A 17,603-nucleotide genomic window follows, 5' to 3' on the forward strand; every position below is an offset into this window, starting at 1 on the left:
AAAAAAACTTATTTTTGGACTACAGATGCAAAGTATTTCAATTTGGAATATTTATAGTGTAGATTTTTCTTTTTGTACTGCATTTTTTAAATAAAAAGCTCAAACAACCTTGTTCTTAAAATGTACATGATTATATTTTTATAAATTTCTCATCATACATATTCCAACATTTATCCCAGTAAAGAATAACAAACATCTTTCATTTAAAAAAATAATCCACAAATGACATTTGAGTGTAGTTTATGTTCATATATGGGATGCACAAACTGAAAAAAATGGATACAAGAATAAAACACACATTGAAGCTGTTTGAAATACAATAATTTATTAAAGCATCTTGAATTTTTTTAATATAAAACTTTTTTTCCCAATGACTTTTGTTTGTTTGTTTCTACTGGAAAACAATAAGGTGAAGATACAGTCATCATTCATGGCAACGTCCAACAAGAGTCTGGTGTGGCCGCCGGCAGCTGACCAGATCTACGCCACTATGACAAAGGAGTACGACGAAGGATGTGAGGTGTATACTACCGTCAGTCTATATGTTTGGATTATTATCATTATCATTCTTATTATTAGGAATGGCATGTAAGCTGTGATCTGACTGGCGTATATAGAGGGCAACAAACGTCAGCAAGTTTTAATATCAGACAATTGCTTAACTACAAGGCACACAATTGAGCACATTAACAGCTTATGTACGTATTTCCTGTGAATGCCGTGTGTGCCCGAATGCATTTCTATCATACAGGCAAAACTGCAGCTGAGATTATTCTCAAATCCATCCGTACTGCAAATAAATAAATACCCCACCCTCCACGTGGCCTAAAAAACACACAGTAAAAACACTTTAGTATACACGCACATACACATTGAAGCTACCGTTCTAGGCTAATTCTGCTATTAGTATCTTGGCAAAAGTGCAGTGGTTATCTCAATCATCGGTTTGCCGCACTTGCTTCTTTCATACTCGGGTCAAAGTTAAAGGCCACGGCTGCATGATAACAAGTCAAGTGATTAGTCCAAAATAGCTGTCAGTAAGGCAAGCTGTCATACGCAAATGCACCTGAGGGAATCTCCATTCCAGGAGAACATTCATTAAAGGGGGAAATGTCCACTTGAGAATAAAACATATTTGCAAACAGTATTTCCTCATATAGTGGCCAGAAGGTGCTTATTCATGCCACTGCAAATTGAGGCAGGCATCTATTAGGGTGGAGGCGAGAATATAAAAGTATTGCTTTGGCGCCATCTTGTGGTAATTATAGGCAGTTATATATATATGTTTTTGAGGAAAGGTATCAATTACGTGTGGATTTTTGTTATTTGCAGCAGGGCTTGGTTTTTAACTCATTCACTGCCATTGACGGCTATAAACGTCAACATTTTATTTTAACTATTTTTATTAGTTTAACACTTTTTTCCACTTTTGTTAACAAGAGTATGAAAACCTAGAATTGTTTTGTTGTACATTTAGAACAGATATGACATTTTTGATTAATCGCAAGTTAACTAGAGAAGTCATATGATTAATTGCGATTAAAAACTTTAATCGCCTGACGCCCCGAATTTTTAATAATTATTTTTCCTCTTTTTTTATTCATTCACTGCCATTGACGGCTATAAACGCCCCAAAATAATTTTTATTAGTAAAAAAAAAATTCCCCATTTTTGTTAACAAGAGTATTAAAACCTAGAATTTTTTCATTGTACATTTAAAACAAAATGTGATTAATCGTGAGTTAACTAGTGAAGTCACGCGATTAATTACAATAAAAAAATTGTAATTGCCTCTTGCCCCTAATTTTTAATAATATATATATATATTTTAATGAATTTATGGCAGTGAATGAGTTAATATTAGGGCCCGACTGATTAATTGGCCAGACAATTTAATCGGCTGATATTAGCTCTTTTTAAATGTTCTGCCTGTAATTCATATTTTATTGTTGCTTATTAAGCTCAACTAAAATTGAAATAATGTGAAAAGGGACCAGTGTACATATTCCAAGCGACATTCAAAGCTTCAAATGGTGCAAAAAAAATACAAATTCTTTGATGAGTCCTTGTCACAATCGCTGTTGTTGCACTAATTTGTTCCTCTTGTGGTTGCTCCAACATGTTGAAGCACAGTCCTGGACTTGACCCTTGACCCATCAATCATCTGATCCAGTTGCTGCCGTAGCTGGACACGGACTTAACACTGCATCGTTTCTTCACGATCATGTTGATGTAAGCTTTCATGATCTTTGTGATCTCACCAACCTGGAAAAGAAACGCATGAAACGCACGCAGTCGTAAAAAGGAAGCAGAGACTTCACATCGCAATTTCTTTTTTTTTGTTTTTTTGGGGCACAATTTCTTCTCAGTATACTTGTAACGTGCGCAAGTGCGTACCTGCGGCGTCTCAAAGAACATTTCCCTCTCATCCACGGTGATCTTGTACGTGCACGTCTGCGGCGCTCCGAAGAATATGATGTGCTCGTAAGGGAAGGTCTCCAGCGGTTTGGGCTCCCCTCGTTTGTACACCGACACGTTTTCAGCGCTCACGCTCAACCAGAGGTCGTGCGGGAAGCCTCCCTCTTTGCACTGTGCGCAAACAATACACGAGATACGACGCGTTAGACGTGACAAATGATGACATTCCAAGAATTGAGCCGTCTTTAAGATATGTGCAACTTCGCCAGCAGGTGGCAGTATATTACAGTCATGCTCACACAAACACAGAAGAGTTTCACAACTACTGTTCGTGACTCTATAGTTCCTGTGGATCTTATAATAATTGGTCAAGCCCTACTTGAACCCTTTTCTAAGTGGAGGAGATGACTCGCATCAAACATTCTACTTACCTCCACATCAAACAGCGTGGATCCATATCCGGTCCACTCCTTGATGATGGTCATATACTTGAGCATGGCCTGGTGCTGGAGCAGCCCGTGCAGACGGCCCCACTTCTCCACGATGCTGGCCCGGGTGGCCGACATCTCCTCCTTGATCCACATCTCCAGCATCTGCTCCTCCTCCATGCGTTGCTTCTTCAGGGAACCCGTCTTCAAGCCTCGCCGCAGGGTCCCGTCCAGGAAGCTGGTCCTGCGCCGCTCCAGAGTCTGACCGGACCCGGAGGCCGCGCTCACCTTGGTGTACTGCAAGATGCGAGCGCGCAGGCGGCCCACGGGGTAGACGCTCTCCAGGTTCCAGGCCGCCCGGGTTTTGTCGCCGTGGAGGAACTGCAGGCGCATCGCGGCCAGGTGCTGTAAAGTCTCCTCGCGGGCCGGGAAGTGGCCTTTGGTTAAGCTCTCGTGGGCCTGAAGGGACAGGAGAGGAGTTGGCAGCTCAGCGCTGGATTCCTCCTCCAATGATGTTACGGGGTGTGAATATACAGGGTAAGTAAACGGGCTCTCGGGTTTTCACATGAGAGACGGGCCTGGACTGCTGGCAGGCCCTTCGAGTACTCGTACAACACAGATGTGCAAGTTAGCCATGCTATGGACACTAACGCAACCCCATACCAACACTGATGCTGACTTTTGAACTTTGCACTGAAAACAGTCCACGTGGTCCTTTTCCTTTTTGGCCCGGAGGACACAAAGCCCATCATTTTCAAAAACAGTTTAGAATGTGGACTCGTCAGACCACTTTGCGTCAGTCCATCTCAATATGGACACCACAGCATTGATGCTATTGGTTAGCCCTTCTATTGTAATATGTATCTTCATTGTAGATTTTTCCCCGATTCAATCCGATATTGATTAAATATGGAACATCAAATCTTTTAAACTCATTTGCTCCCAAAAACGTATATGTTTTATTTTAAATATTGCCATGGTCCCAAAGACGTATTAATACGTTTAAAACAATAAAAATACAATGTTTTTTACACTAAAGCATACAGAAGGGTTTGATGCAGCCTCTGAACTGAAGAGAACACTTGAAGCAATGGTAGTAATTACAAAAACGACCAGCAGATGGCAGCAGAATATAAGAGATCAACCAGGGCCATGTCGCAAAAAGCTGTTTTCCCCACAGTTTTAAACAGGTTTGTGAATAATAATTAAACTTAGCTATATTCTAATGCTAATTGCTGCAAAACGGAAACACATAGATATATATTATTATATATTTTTTTTTTCCTGATGAAAGAAGAGACTCTAGTCTTTCTATTTGTAGGTTCCATGTTTTTGTAGCAATAGAACACAATATTCTGTGGGCCTTGCAAAATCCTCATTTTTAATTATCATACTTTTCATAATTCAAATTCAATAATTGTAAATATAAGTTAAAAATTCAGAATTGTCTTAAAGAGCAATAAGTCAGGTCCTTCATAAAAGTAAGATAATACTTTTAATTTCATGTGAACAGTAAATAAAAAAAAACGTTTAAAAAATGGGCCTGTAAAGTTTCGGTTCGATATAAAATTTTCAACATCCCTCTGAAGGAAACCTGAAGGACAAAAATGAGTTTAACACCCCTGAAACTGACCTGCTCAAACATGAAGGCAAACTCCACCCCCTCCTTTGGCATGCTCTCCACATCCAGGAAGCAGTAGAGCTTGAAGTAGAGCTTCCACTGACCTTCATCCTCGGCTTCTTCACTGCCAGCCAGTCTAGTGACAATGTGTAAAAAAATAAATAAATAATAATGTTAACAGTTGGAATGTCCCGCTTCACTTCCCGGACATCTCACCTTTCGAATTTAGCCAGCACGTCTGCAACCAGCACCCTGCTTTCCACAGCTTTGTCAACCGAGTTGTGCTCAAAGAGGGCAAACATGTTCCTGCTGTCCTCCATGGCCAGACCTCTGATCAGCTTCTCCACCACCTTAAGCAAAAAACAAGCCCCCCAAAGGTCATTTCAACCATTGGAAGTTGTGCTGATTTCAAATTGAAAATGGACGCATACCTCGCCGGCAGTGGTGTGAGAGTTAACGGAGATCTTGCAGGAGCCTCCGCCGTGACAATAGACCGTGGTGGTCATTTCATGTCGAGTGAGAAGTGCGACGATTTCCTCTTGGGAGGGAACAAACTCTCTGGCCTTGGTCTTCTTCAAAGACTCGCTGATGAAATGTGCAAACATTTCAACCTCAGTCCCTGGGAAAAGCTCCTTTATCCTACAATCACACACACAGGAGGAGGATACTTAAAAACGTACACTCGAGCGTCTGAACTTTATTTGGGGTTAATCAGAAGTAGTTGAAATGGCGGCAGGTGTTTGTTTTTTGAAAGTGGGATATTTAACTCATCTCGCCATTTTCAGCAGTAAGAAGATAATATTTTGCTTACTATTAATGTGATAACTTTCATGTACCGGTACAATTAAATGTTTTAAGTGCCCCAAAGACGTATTTATACGTTTTTTTAATTATTATTATTTTTAATGCTAGAGCATACAGAGGGCTTTGATGCAACCTCTCAACTGAAAGGATGGTAGAAGAAATGGTAGTTATTACAAAAACGGCCAGCAGGTGGCAGCAGAGCAAAAGAGATCAACCAGGGGCCATGTTGAAAAAAAGCTCATTACTCACATTTCTAAATAGATTCGTGAATAATAATGAAATTTAGCTATGTTATAATGCTAACTGATGCAAAACGGAAAGAGACAGAAATATACTTTTTTTCCTGATGAAAGAAGATACCTTTTTTTGTAGGTTCCATGTTTTTATAGCAATAGAACACAATATTCTGTGGGCCCTGCAAAATCTGTCAAAATCCAGTAAAACAGCCAGGAGCAAAGGGGGTTGCTTCAGTGAACATGGCTGCGAGTGAATGAGTTAAAAACATGTTGCCACTTGCTGTCGACTGAAGATGATGACATCACGCATGCTCAGGAAACAGGTAACAACAAATCATGGCTCAGTTTGCTAATGTCACATGACCAAACACAGAAAACAGCCGTGATTGGTCGTTACCTGTTTCCTGAGCACCTTTGATGCCCTTTTCAGTCATAAAAAAATCTGCAAAAATGTGTTTTTAAAGAAAAATAATGAAGTTATCAACTTAATTCTAGACCAAATATAAACTTTTTACTGCCGAAAATGGCTAAATGAGTGGAAATTATTTTAAAAAAATGGCATTTGAACAGGGGTGTGTATACTTTTTATAACCACTGTAAATATGCTGCTGTTTTTCCAGCTTACAATTTCCTGTGCTCTCAAGCAAGGTAGCAGAGGTGGTTTCTGGCATGTGTGACAAAAATGTCTCGAAGTGTGTGTCGCACCGTTTGAGGTGAAACTTGAGGTAGCGCAGGATGCCGCGGCTGGGCAGGAAGGTGCAGCTCATGCAGGTGAGGAGGTGCCAGTGGGCGCGGTTGGAGGGGCTGTTGGGATGCGGGACGTGATTGGTCTGTTTGATCAGCTGACAGTAGACCTCGTCTCTGAGCGGCCGCAAGTCCTGACACGTCTGCAGGATCCCCTGGATGATGGGCACGGGGTCCGAAACGGCCTCCATCTCCTGCAGGGAGTTGAAGATCTTCACGGCTTCGTCTTGCAGGCTGGTGTAACCCTTCTCCTTTTGCACTGGAAGCGACAGATGGAGATTCGAATTGGAGATCAACAGGTAGGATCCCTCAACCAACATGCATGTATATAATTATTATTCAATAAAAAATTTTTTTTACAAATTGATACTATTGGTCTGTCCCCATGTTTGATTTTAATATAGTGTTATGTTGCCTCAAGGTTGAAAGTCTTGATGCATTTTATTAACTCATTCGCTCCCAAAAACATATAAATACGTTCTATTTTAAATGTTTTAAGTGTCCCAAAGACGTATTTATGTTTTTTTTAATGCTAGATCATACAGAAGGCTTTGATGCAGACTCCCAACTGCAAAGAACGGTCGAAGAAATGGTAATTATTTAAAAAAAAAAAACGGCCAGCATGTGGCAGCAGAGTATAAGAGATCAACCAGGGCCATGTTGAAAAAAAAGCTCATTACTCACATTTCTAAATAGATTTGTGAATAATGATGAAACTTAGCTATATTCTAATGCCATCATTTCTAATAGAGACTAATCTTTCTTTTGGTAGGTTCCATGTTTTTATATCAATAGAACACAATATTATGTGGGCCTTGCAAAAACAGTTAAAATCCAGTAAAACAGCCAGGAGTGAAGGGGATAGTCAGCTCATTGTATTTATTGTTTTATTTATTGTTTTATTTATTGCGTCATTCATGGCTGTAAGACCTTTGGAAAAAAGGTTGGGAAGATGATATAACCAGTCTTTTTAAAGTGTTAAAGGCTTTTTTTGGGTGTATTTTTTGAATTTCCTAAAAAGGAGTTGGACTGAACAATTAAATCGACATAGTATATTTGCAATTTGTGAAGGCTGCAAAAAAAAACTCTGCTTCATTTTGGTTGGCTTTCTAAATCCGTGGTTCATTTGCCTTTATTTTAGTTAAGCCTAACCTATAAGATCAAAACAATTATGTACAATAAATATGGCATTGTTTATTGTAATAAAAAATTATTTATTGCTTGTCTTTATTAAAAAAAAAACATTAAAAAATAACCTAAAAGCATGCATAAAAGTAACTGCATACTAAATCCCAATCATAATACTGACTGAGTAAAAATACTTCTAAAATCATTCAGCCCTAAAAGGTATTGATCTTGGCATAAGGAGGATCTATTGATCTATCTAAGAATGTGAAATACTTAACAAATGGATGCAGTATAGCCACAAAAAAAAAGCCGTATCAAACGGTCAGCAACTCACAGTGGATGCTGACATCTCCGTAAGGCAAAGGTAGGAGTGGGGAGTGCAAAGGATGCTGGGTGTATCTCAAGATGGGGTTCCTCCAGTACGTCTGCTCCACCGCCTCCACATTCAAACTGCTCTCCTAAGAAACAGGAAAGGAGCGGTTCTGTATTTCCGGCATGGCGTCAAAGTCAGAAACGGTACACACGTCACCGCAGTACATCCAGTAAGATGGCCAGAAGCAAACAAGTGTTTCCACAACACGCATAATGAGTGAGTGAGTACCTCACTTTACTACACACTGTGTCCCTGCCACAGAGTTGCATGACTGAAAAAAGTTGTTTCAAGTATATTATTGTTGCGCAACTGTAATGTATTAGGTGCCGCCCTAAACGCCAAGGCACAAAAAGTCTACCTTGATGTCCCTAATGAGTTGCTGTGTCGGCGTTTCGATGGGCACTTTGCTGTCGATGGCTGCCTGTATGGCATTTGTCCACCGCATGGCTTCGTTGAGCATTTTGGTGTACAGGCGGTAAGAGTGTTTGCGTCCGTGGATGATGATGCTCCAGTAGCCTAAGATAGGAAGGGAGATATTTCACAATTGATTAGCACATGGACTTGTGTTTATATGCAAATTGCATTTTTTTGCATTTTTTAGGGGTGTTTATAAATTTCTCGATTCGAATCGATGTTTAAACCTCAATTTTTTTTAAATGGGAATATTTAACAAAACATCTTACTTGGGGTTAGGATTTACACTTTAAGCATGGAAGAATGTTATATTAATGGAACATTAAAGCCATAATATTTGATTGCAATGTTTTTCAAACCTGAAACAGATTGCAATCTGTTGGTTATATACAGTGGCTCACAGTTATAAGACTGAAGTTTCCAGATATATCTCAAAGTGTACATTAGTAGTGATGGGAAAATGAAGCTTCATAAACCTTCATGATGCACTTGCATTTTTTTTTTACTCCTATAGATGCTGCTCTTGGTTTAAAGATAATGGAGATGAAAATGTATTACATTCCCACGGCATCTTTAAACCAAGAGCGAAATCTAGAGGAGTTAAAAAATATCACAAATGCTTCATGAAGCTTTGTCTGTCTGTCTGGTTAGTTTAGTTAGCTAGCTCGCTGGCATCTTTAAACCAAGAGTGCCATCTAAAGGAGTCAAAAAATATCACAAGTGCTTCATAAAGCTTCATTTGTCTGTCTGTCTATCTAGTTAACTGTTTAGCTAGCTAGCTAGCACCTTTAAACCAAGAGTGTCATCTGGAAGAGTAAAAAAAATATATCACAAGTGCTTCATGAAGCTTCATTTGTCTATCACTACTGATTAGTATTTTCAAAAATTTTAGAGAAAAAAAAATCGCAATAATCGACTTATAGATTCGTATCGTGATTGATCTGTATTGAATCGAATCGTGACCTAAGAATCGTGATACGGATTGAATCGCAGGGTACTAGGCAATTCACACCCCTAGCATTTTTTTTTTTTTAATTTACTAACCAGTGTCCTTGAAGACCTTTTCGTCCGGTTGGACCACAGAACACAGACTATTGAGGACCAGAGTTCCCAATTTGGAGGCACTACGCTCGGGTGACTTGTAGTAGTCCAAGGAGTTGGTGGTGAGGACGAACCAACGCTTCTTCAGCTTTAGAGACGTGCTTTTCACCCCCGACTTCATCTCTTTTTGCAGCCAGCCTACAGGAAGAAAAATATTACATTACAGTTTTTCATGTTATAATTGATGATCTATAGTGTGTCTTACCTCTGACTATAAACTCCTGTCCATCCCCTCTGGAGTCTCCCTTGGATTTCTGCAGCAGGCCGATCCAGTGGTGCATCTCCTCGGGCGTGTCCGTGTTGCAGTGGATCACCCGGTTGGCGGTGATGATCACAAATGAGTTTGGTCTAGAAATGGCAACACTTCGCTTTATTATATGCAGTAATCAGTACGCAAACATTTATTTTCAGTGGATGGCACATGAATGGCGAAAATCCATGGATAATTGATGCCCGTTGAAGTGTATTGAGAGGAAAATATATATATATATATATATTTTTTTTTAAACCAGAAAAATTATTCAAGAAATGCTGATAAACCACGGCAGTCTGCGGAAAATGGGGGTTATTAATTTAAAAAAATAAATAAAATAAAATAAAAACCACAGCATAAAAAACACACAAAATAATTCTTACAAAAATGTAAAAAGTTTAAAAAATATTGGGATTTTTTTTCTCTCACTGCATTTATAATGACATCAATTTATATGATGATTTTTCTATTTGCTCAGTCTCTATAAAGTACTAAAGAATTGAGTTTTGGCAATAACTACCATTTCTTCAACCGCGCTCTGCAATTGAGAGGCTGCATCAAAGCCTTCTGTATGCTCTAGCATAAATAAAAAAAAACATTTAAAAAAACGTATAAGGTACGTTTACGTATATGTATATGTTCTTTGGAACGCTTAAAATAAAATAGAACGTATTTATACGTTTTGGGGAGCAAATGAGTTAATGTCCGTGACCACAATATGAGGAAATATATTACCCAGATTACAATTTCTGAACCATGCTTACCTGTCAGGGTTGTCTGACGCACAAACCGAATCAATCAAACCGACATCTAGCGTGCCCTGGACAGACAGAAGGAAGGTCAATACAACTATGCATGGCAATGGTAACGCATATAAATAAAATAATGTTATCTCTATGAATGAATTTAAGATTCAACACAAAAAGTTCCTTGTCTAATGGAAGGTTAACTGCAAAAGCAAATAAATATGAATTTCCTGATCATGTTTCATTGGCGTTTCATTATTATTGGGGCTGAAGTTGGGGCCCGGTTCGGAGAGCAAATGCGGGGTGGGGGGTTCGAAGATGACTAACCACAGCATTCTTTGGGTTGGCCTGTTCATTGTGCATCTCCATGAGCTGCTCCGGATTGGCGCTGTGGACCCGACTCAGCACGCTGAACCAACCACTGAATGGACCACGAGGAGTTCAGGAAAGTAAACAAGAGGGCAAATGTCAGAACAGTTCATTGGAAAATGATATACCATGACTTACCATTGGCAACAATTTATTTCCATACATTACTTGAATCAGGAGGTAAAGACGCAATGGATTTTTTAAGGCTGATGCCGATTCCGGGAATTTGGCGGAATAAAATTCTTATAACCGATTAACTGACAGATTAATTAAAAACTATTCACTGTATGGATATTAAATCAGAATCGAACCCACGGTTTAATGTACTGCGCAGTACCTGGCATCTTCTGGAGATTCTGCATAGATGTGATACGTCCTCTCCTCAGTGACAATGTTGAGTGCATTTTCCTTCTCATGATTGTCCACTATCTCCCTGGAGGGGAGCCATAGATAAACAACCATCAAGTTCTGTCTGTTTTACTCAAAGTGAGTCCTCAAATAGCAACATTCAATCTAAAAATAGCATTACGGAAGACCTACTTAGCCGTGCGCACGTCAATGGTCCCTTTGAGCTTCTCCTCGCTGTCATTTTCAAAGTACATGAGCTTGGAGTCCCGCAAGACGAACCAGCGCATCTTCCAGTTTCGGCGCGACAACGTGGACATTCCGCCGCCTTTCTTGTAAAGCCAACCCGACTTTACCGAGTCCTGCTTGGCCCGGAACCACATGAAGGTCTCGTCTTTTAGCACGCACCAGCGGCGACGCCATGGGATCATGAGGCCACCTGGAAATGGAAGAAGGAAATGTTTGAACCCCGCTATTGAGGATAAGTGCGATAGAAGATGGATGGATGAAATGTTTGTGAAGTGTAACACAATGGAATGGCATCAAAAAGTGAATTTCAGCTTGAAATGAAAAAATATGATAAATTCCGTACTGCTTATTGGAACCGTTCTGTATAAAAGACCCTGACACAGAATGGGGAAGTGAAGTCGACTTTTCTGAATGGGTGGAGGGGAAATTTGGCTAAATCACACACACATTTTAACATTTTCTCATAACTGTGACGAGGAAAAAAATGCTACATGAAACGCAGCAATCTGGTGTAATACCAAGACTGACCTATGAGAGGCGGCAGAGTGCCTCAGGGTTGCCGGAAATTACAAAGAAGAAATAGAAGAAGGTAGCTATTTGTTAGCTGATCTGGTAGCTGTATTACACTTCTCCTTTTTATTTTTATTGTGGTAAATAACTTTTTAAAAAAAAACATGTATTGTTTTTTGTCGGTTCTGATGTGAGATTCCAGTGCAAACATGGATTTTGTAACACCACTAACTCTTCATGTAGAGATAGCCGTGGAAGTAGGGAGGCCCGGCGCCATTCAGCAGATGCAGCCTGCCGTTGGAAACCTCCTCGTCCGTGTCCACGTAGCCGTCGTTGTCGTCGTCGCTGTCGATGAACTGCAACAAAAGACCGCAGATGCTTTTACCCTTTGTTCGCCTTTTGACTTTTTTCTGGCATGTGCACAAGAAACGGTGAATAGATCTGTGCACCTGCAAGTTCTGTGCCAAAAAGAACTTGTTTTTCCCCACTCATGCGGAGCACAAAAAGCTCTCCTCCTGTTGACACGTTTTTGATTTGACAGCAAAAGAGAACTTTTAAGGCGTGTATCAGCAACTCACTACCACCATTTTCACAGTCAATAACCAAGGATAGCACATTTGACTGTATTTACTTGGACTGGAGTTGCCATAGTATGGATGTTGCTCTTATAATTTGCGAGTAATGAACGCCGCCTCTCAACTCTAAATTACTGACAGATGCCACATTATGGTGGCAAAGCTCCTATCTTCATTTCAACATAGCTCCTTGGCACCAAAGAATACTTTTATGTCATATATATTTATGTATATATAATATACAAGTTAAACGGGACGTCAACGTGAAACATTTCTTGACAATATGTCACTAGTCTAAACGTGACATTCTGATTAATATTATATTTGTGGAATATGAGTTGAGCAAAAATCCAGCGTTTTGTTTTTTTTGACAATCAATATCAGAAGGTGGCCATTTTGCCACTTGCTGACGACTGAAGATGACATCACAGTTGCTCGGGTCTCAGGTAACAACCAATCACAGCTCAGTTTCAGAAAACGGGTGAGCTATGATTGGTCGTTGCCTGAGCCCTGAGCAACTGTGATGTCATCTTCAGTCGACAGCAAATGGCAAAAATGGCCGCCACCTGAGATGGATAAAAACGGCTAGATTTGGCTGCTTAACTCATTTTCCACTAACGCGATATTAACTAACTTTAGACTATTGGACTAGTGGGGCTGCAAAGAAATTTTGCGGGGGATGACTTCCCCTTTAGAAGATATTGAAAATGAATGATGTGGTTGTTTTAAATATACGTGTATTTCTTTTTGTGTTATGTTAGTTTTAAAGTGAAATTTAACTGGCGTGGAAATAAATTGAAACTTGAAGCCTCCTATTTGCAGAATTTGCTGTTCTCACCGAGTCCGAGCTGCCTTTGTAGGAGTCCAGGCTGTTGTGGGTGCAGGACGATTTGCGTAGCACCTCCTCATCCGTGATGTGGCCGTCATTGATGCTCACACCCGAGCTCCCGCGAGCCTCCTCAAACTCCTCCTGGTCGTAGTCCGACTCGCCGTCGGGCAGGTTGGAGCAGGACGCCTGCTGGCCAAGGGGCTCCAAGCGTGAACCCTCGTCGTCGGTGACCGCAGGAGGAGCAGAGCAAAGAATTTGGGAGTCCGGGATATGATTGAGTCCGTTGGAAGGGGAAGCCGAGGGAGGGCTGACTAAGAGTCCCTCTGAAAAAGCCGGCGGAGGAGGGGGGAGACTTTGGAATACGTCCTTGTCCAGGGGAACTGGAGCTACTGGGGGCAAGTCGGGTAGAGGAACGCATTCGTCCTCTGCGTGGAAACCCTCGTCGACCTCCTCCTCGGCCAGAGGAGCAGTGGATTCGGTCGGGTCGTGGAGGTTCTCCTCGCTGGACAGCGACGGCTCCAAAGCGCCGAAGTCCAAAAGCTCCAGGAATTCCGTGGCCACGCGGGAGGCTTCCTTCTCCAGTCGATAGATCTCAGCTTCCCGCATCTGGCGCAGGTCCTCGCGGGAGATCTCGCCGAGAAGAGACGCGCCGTCCTCCTGCTGCCTCTGTAGGCGCTCGATTTCTCTCTCCAGCCGCAGGATCTCCTCCATCTGGCGGCTCTCCTCGTCGGTGGTGCGGTTGTAAGACACGGTCTGAGACAGCGTCTTCTGTCGGCAAGATAATGATAGATGACGTCATCGATGGCGGCGACAATAATGAGTTTCATGTTTCTACAATGGAACCTTGTTTTTTTTTTGAAAGTTTGACTAAAACCGAATCGTAGCCAATCCAAAACTGTATTTCACATTTAATCACTTCCAGATTCACAAAACTATTATCATTTTTTTCTTGACTTTTGTCATCTATTTTGTGTGTTTTTTTTTAATATCAAAAGGTGGCAAAGCTGAACTTGTTTTCATAATGTGTAAAAAAAAAAAAAAAAGGTTAAACAGATGACAAGGCATAGTCCACAATGTTTTTATTAACTCATTCACTCCCAGCCATTTTCACTGAAGCAACCCCTTTCGCTCCCGGCTGTTTTACTGGATTTTGACTGATTTTGCACAGCCCACAGAATATTGTGGTCTATAGCTATAAAAACATGGAACCTACCCAAAAAAAAAGGATTAGAGTCTCTTCTTTCATCAGGAAAAAAATATATATATTTGTTTCCATTTTGCAGCTATTAGCATTAGAATATAGCTGTTTCATCATTATTCACAAATCTGTTTAAAACAGTGGGGAACAACATGACCCTGGTTGCTCTCTTATACTCTGCTGTCACCCGCTGGCCGTTTTTGTAATAACTACCATTGCTTCAAACGTTCTCTTCAGTTCAGAGGCTGCATCAAAGCCTTCTGTATGCTCTAGCAAAGGGGTGGCCAAGTTGGGTCCTCGAGAGCCCCTATCCTGCCTGTTTTCCATGTCTCCCTCCTTCAGCGCAGCTGAATTTAATGATCAGCACGCTTTGCAGAAGCCCGATAACGATCCTGATCATGAATCAGGTGTGTTAGTGGAGAGAAACATGAAAAACGGTCCAGATAGTGGCTCTCGAGGACCGAACTTGGCCACCCCTGCTCTAGCATTAAAAAAACATAAAAAATGTATAAATGTGTTTTTGGGAGTATGGTAATATTTAAAATAGAACATATTTATATGTTTTTGGGAGCAAATTAGTTCAAACTCAAGGCAATAACAAACCTCCGGGTATGCTTGGCAAAACTCGGGCAAGTTAGAGCAACATTGGTGTAACATCAAAATAAAAGCACGACTGTACACTAACAGCTTCAACGGACTTTATTTAGTCTTGTGGGGGCTTATTTAGCAGTCACGCTCAAAACTATTTTGTGCTGTTTATTGAGTGCAACAGTTTCTGAAGTTCTGACTCCCAGTGATTCTCAGTGTGATACGGATATCATTAGTGGTACGCAGCCTCCCTCTAGTGGTACGAGAAAGAATCAGTGCCTGGCTACAGTTCAATTGTATGTAACTTTTAAGTTTATACAGCTAAGTAAAGACTGTGGAGCATAAATATGTACGACCAATCAGTGACCTGGACTGGTCACTGCCCTTGGAAATTAATTATTTAATTAATTAATAGTAAATAGAAAGTGAAAAAGGAGCATTAAGTAGGCTATATACTAAAGGTACATTACGCCCACATATGCTTTTTAAATTCCAATTTCCCTTTTATGAAGTACTAAACTGCACAGATGACTAATGTTCTGTGTCAGCGTATGCCAACCGTTATTGAGCCAAGGCGCATGTTTTACATGAGAAAAAGTCTCACGGCACACCATCAAACAAAAATGTCACGAAAAGTACTGAAATAAAGATGTCGCAGTAAGAGAGCATTCCATTGTTTTACCCGTCATTAGGACATAGATGAAAACAGATACATGATTTGTCATAAATGTATATTTCTTAAACCAATTCAGTGAAATTGGATCATTTCCTGTGGCACGGTGGTTGAGAATCACTGGTCTATGGGATTCATTATAAAAACGAGGCAACTAAATGATTTGTTGCTGGCTTGCAGGAGCAGCCACAATAAATCAGCAGAATTGCTCAGAAGGTCACGTAACAAGCTGGCACGGCTTCTCGCTGCTAGGTACAATTTATTCGGCCTCAAAAAAAAAAAAAAAGTATTAGCCCAGTCACACTTGTTTTTTTAGAAGGGTTATTTGTTTGTTTGTTTCAAGCTTCTTCTTTTTTTTCAGCACGATGCCATCTGTTGGAGGACTGCCACTAGCACTTCATTAAAAACTACAAGACAGCATTGAACGATTGTTTTAATGTTCTCACCTTCTGGCAAGCACCATTCAGCAGCAGCGAGCTCCTGAGAGACAAATGTAAAAACACGTGTGTTACTCAAGATACTCAACTATGGGCGATCCAGACATGCATTCGTCCACAGAGAAAGAAATGGAACACAAGCTGCCAGCTTGGAAGTTCGTCAGTCTGTCACTTGATTTGGAGCATCTGCTGGTACAGAGTTTTGATCTGATACCTTGCCAATTGCATTAAGAAGAAAAGAATCCAAATTGACCTCAGATAGCTCCGAAAAGTCTCCCTGTAAGAATTGTGGGGGGTTCATTACCTTTTGACGTCCCCGTTTGCAGCCTTTTTCTGCTCCTCCTCTTTCTCTTTCATGAGCCTCAGCTCCTCCTCGGCGTTCCTCTTCAGCTCCTCGTCCAGCAGCCTGCGTCTCTCCTCCTCCTCCTCCTTCTTCTTTCTCCTCTCCTCCTCCATCTTCCTCTCCTCCTCCTCCTGCTCTAAGCGCCTCCTCTCCTCTTCCTCCCGGCGCTTGCGTTTCTCCTCCTCCCTGAGCTGCCGACAGAGGGTTCGGGCCAGCTGGCCGCGGTGGTGCTTCTGCAGGACGACGGAGGCCGAGCGCAGGCGCAGGAAACTACGCCTCCAGAAGTGAGCGCGGTAGTTTTTCTGAATGGTGACGGCGCTGGCCAGGGCCCTCTTGTACTGCTTCCTAGAGGAGAGGAAACAGATTTTGTTATGCACTTTATTGCTTTCGCTCCATCGGTCTACTTGTATTACGACAGCCAGCAATTCATGTGGCTATCTGTACGTCTTTTTATGGACTGTAGCTATATTTATTTTGTATTTTATCTATCTACCTACCTATCTATCTACTACCCATATATTTATATATATATATATATATATAAATATTTATATATTTATAGCCCTTACTATCTACTGTATGTATCAAGCTACGCTACCTAGCTATGCTAAGCATCTAGCTAAGCTATCTATGTAGCTATGTTACCTATCTCTCTTTCTATCAATCCATCTTTGTCGCTCTATCACTTTCCCTATCTACCTATACCTGTCTATCTATCTATCTATCTATCTATCTATCTATCTATCTATCCATCCATCCATCTACTTACCCATATATTTATCGCCCTCACTATCTACTGTATGTATCAAGCTATGCTATCTAGCTATGCTAAGCGCCTAGCTAAATTATCTATGTAGCTATGTTACCTATCTCTTTTTCTATCTATCCATCTTTGTCGCTCTATCACTTTCCCTATCTACCTATCCATCCATCTATCTATCTATCTATCTATCTATCTATCTATCTATCTATCTATCTATCTATCTATCTATCTATCTATCTATCTATCTATCTACTTACCCATATATTTATCGCCCTCACTATCTACTGTATGTATCAAGCTATGCTATCTAGCTATGCTAAGCGCCTAGCTAAATTATCTATGTAGCTGTGTTACCTATCTCTCTTTCTATCAATCCATCTCTGTCGCTCTATCATTCTCCCTATCTACCCATACCTACATATTTATCGCGCTCCCAATCTATGTTATCTGTCTATCTA

General features: G+C 40.8%; 1 protein-coding gene across 2 annotated transcripts in view; it reads right to left on the reverse strand.

Annotated features, from left to right (window-relative positions):
- Positions 1-306: 306 nt before the first annotated feature.
- myo10l3 (myosin X, like 3) overlaps positions 307-17,603 on the reverse strand; it is a 43,799-nt gene continuing 26,502 nt past the window's right edge. Inside the window, exons 16-34 of one of the 2 annotated variants that reach the window (XM_086091103.1) lie at positions 16,344-16,727; positions 16,049-16,082; positions 13,153-13,908; positions 11,972-12,095; positions 11,176-11,419; positions 10,973-11,068; positions 10,594-10,687; positions 10,285-10,340; positions 9,473-9,615; positions 9,211-9,405; positions 8,111-8,268; positions 7,714-7,837; positions 6,213-6,510; positions 4,899-5,106; positions 4,684-4,817; positions 4,480-4,603; positions 2,850-3,305; positions 2,398-2,589; positions 307-2,265 (exon numbers count right to left, since the gene is read on the reverse strand). In XM_086091103.1, the coding sequence (XP_085947229.1) occupies positions 2,161-2,265; positions 2,398-2,589; positions 2,850-3,305; positions 4,480-4,603; positions 4,684-4,817; positions 4,899-5,106; positions 6,213-6,510; positions 7,714-7,837; positions 8,111-8,268; positions 9,211-9,405; positions 9,473-9,615; positions 10,285-10,340; positions 10,594-10,687; positions 10,973-11,068; positions 11,176-11,419; positions 11,972-12,095; positions 13,153-13,908; positions 16,049-16,082; positions 16,344-16,727 (3,925 nt within the window). In that variant the 3' untranslated portion in view covers positions 307-2,160. Of the gene's footprint in view, positions 2,266-2,397; positions 2,590-2,849; positions 3,306-4,479; positions 4,604-4,683; positions 4,818-4,898; positions 5,107-6,212; positions 6,511-7,713; positions 7,838-8,110; positions 8,269-9,210; positions 9,406-9,472; positions 9,616-10,284; positions 10,341-10,593; positions 10,688-10,972; positions 11,069-11,175; positions 11,420-11,971; positions 12,096-13,152; positions 13,912-16,048; positions 16,083-16,343; positions 16,728-17,603 lie in introns of both variants that reach the window. The other variant, XM_086091102.1, reaches the window with a different exon arrangement.

The sequence above is a fragment of the Leptonotus elevatus genome, chromosome 12, assembly GCF_054856555.1.
Source record: "Leptonotus elevatus isolate MCC_2025b chromosome 12, RoL_Lele_1.0, whole genome shotgun sequence".
NCBI classification, from domain to species: Eukaryota; Metazoa; Chordata; class Actinopteri; order Syngnathiformes; family Syngnathidae; genus Leptonotus; species Leptonotus elevatus.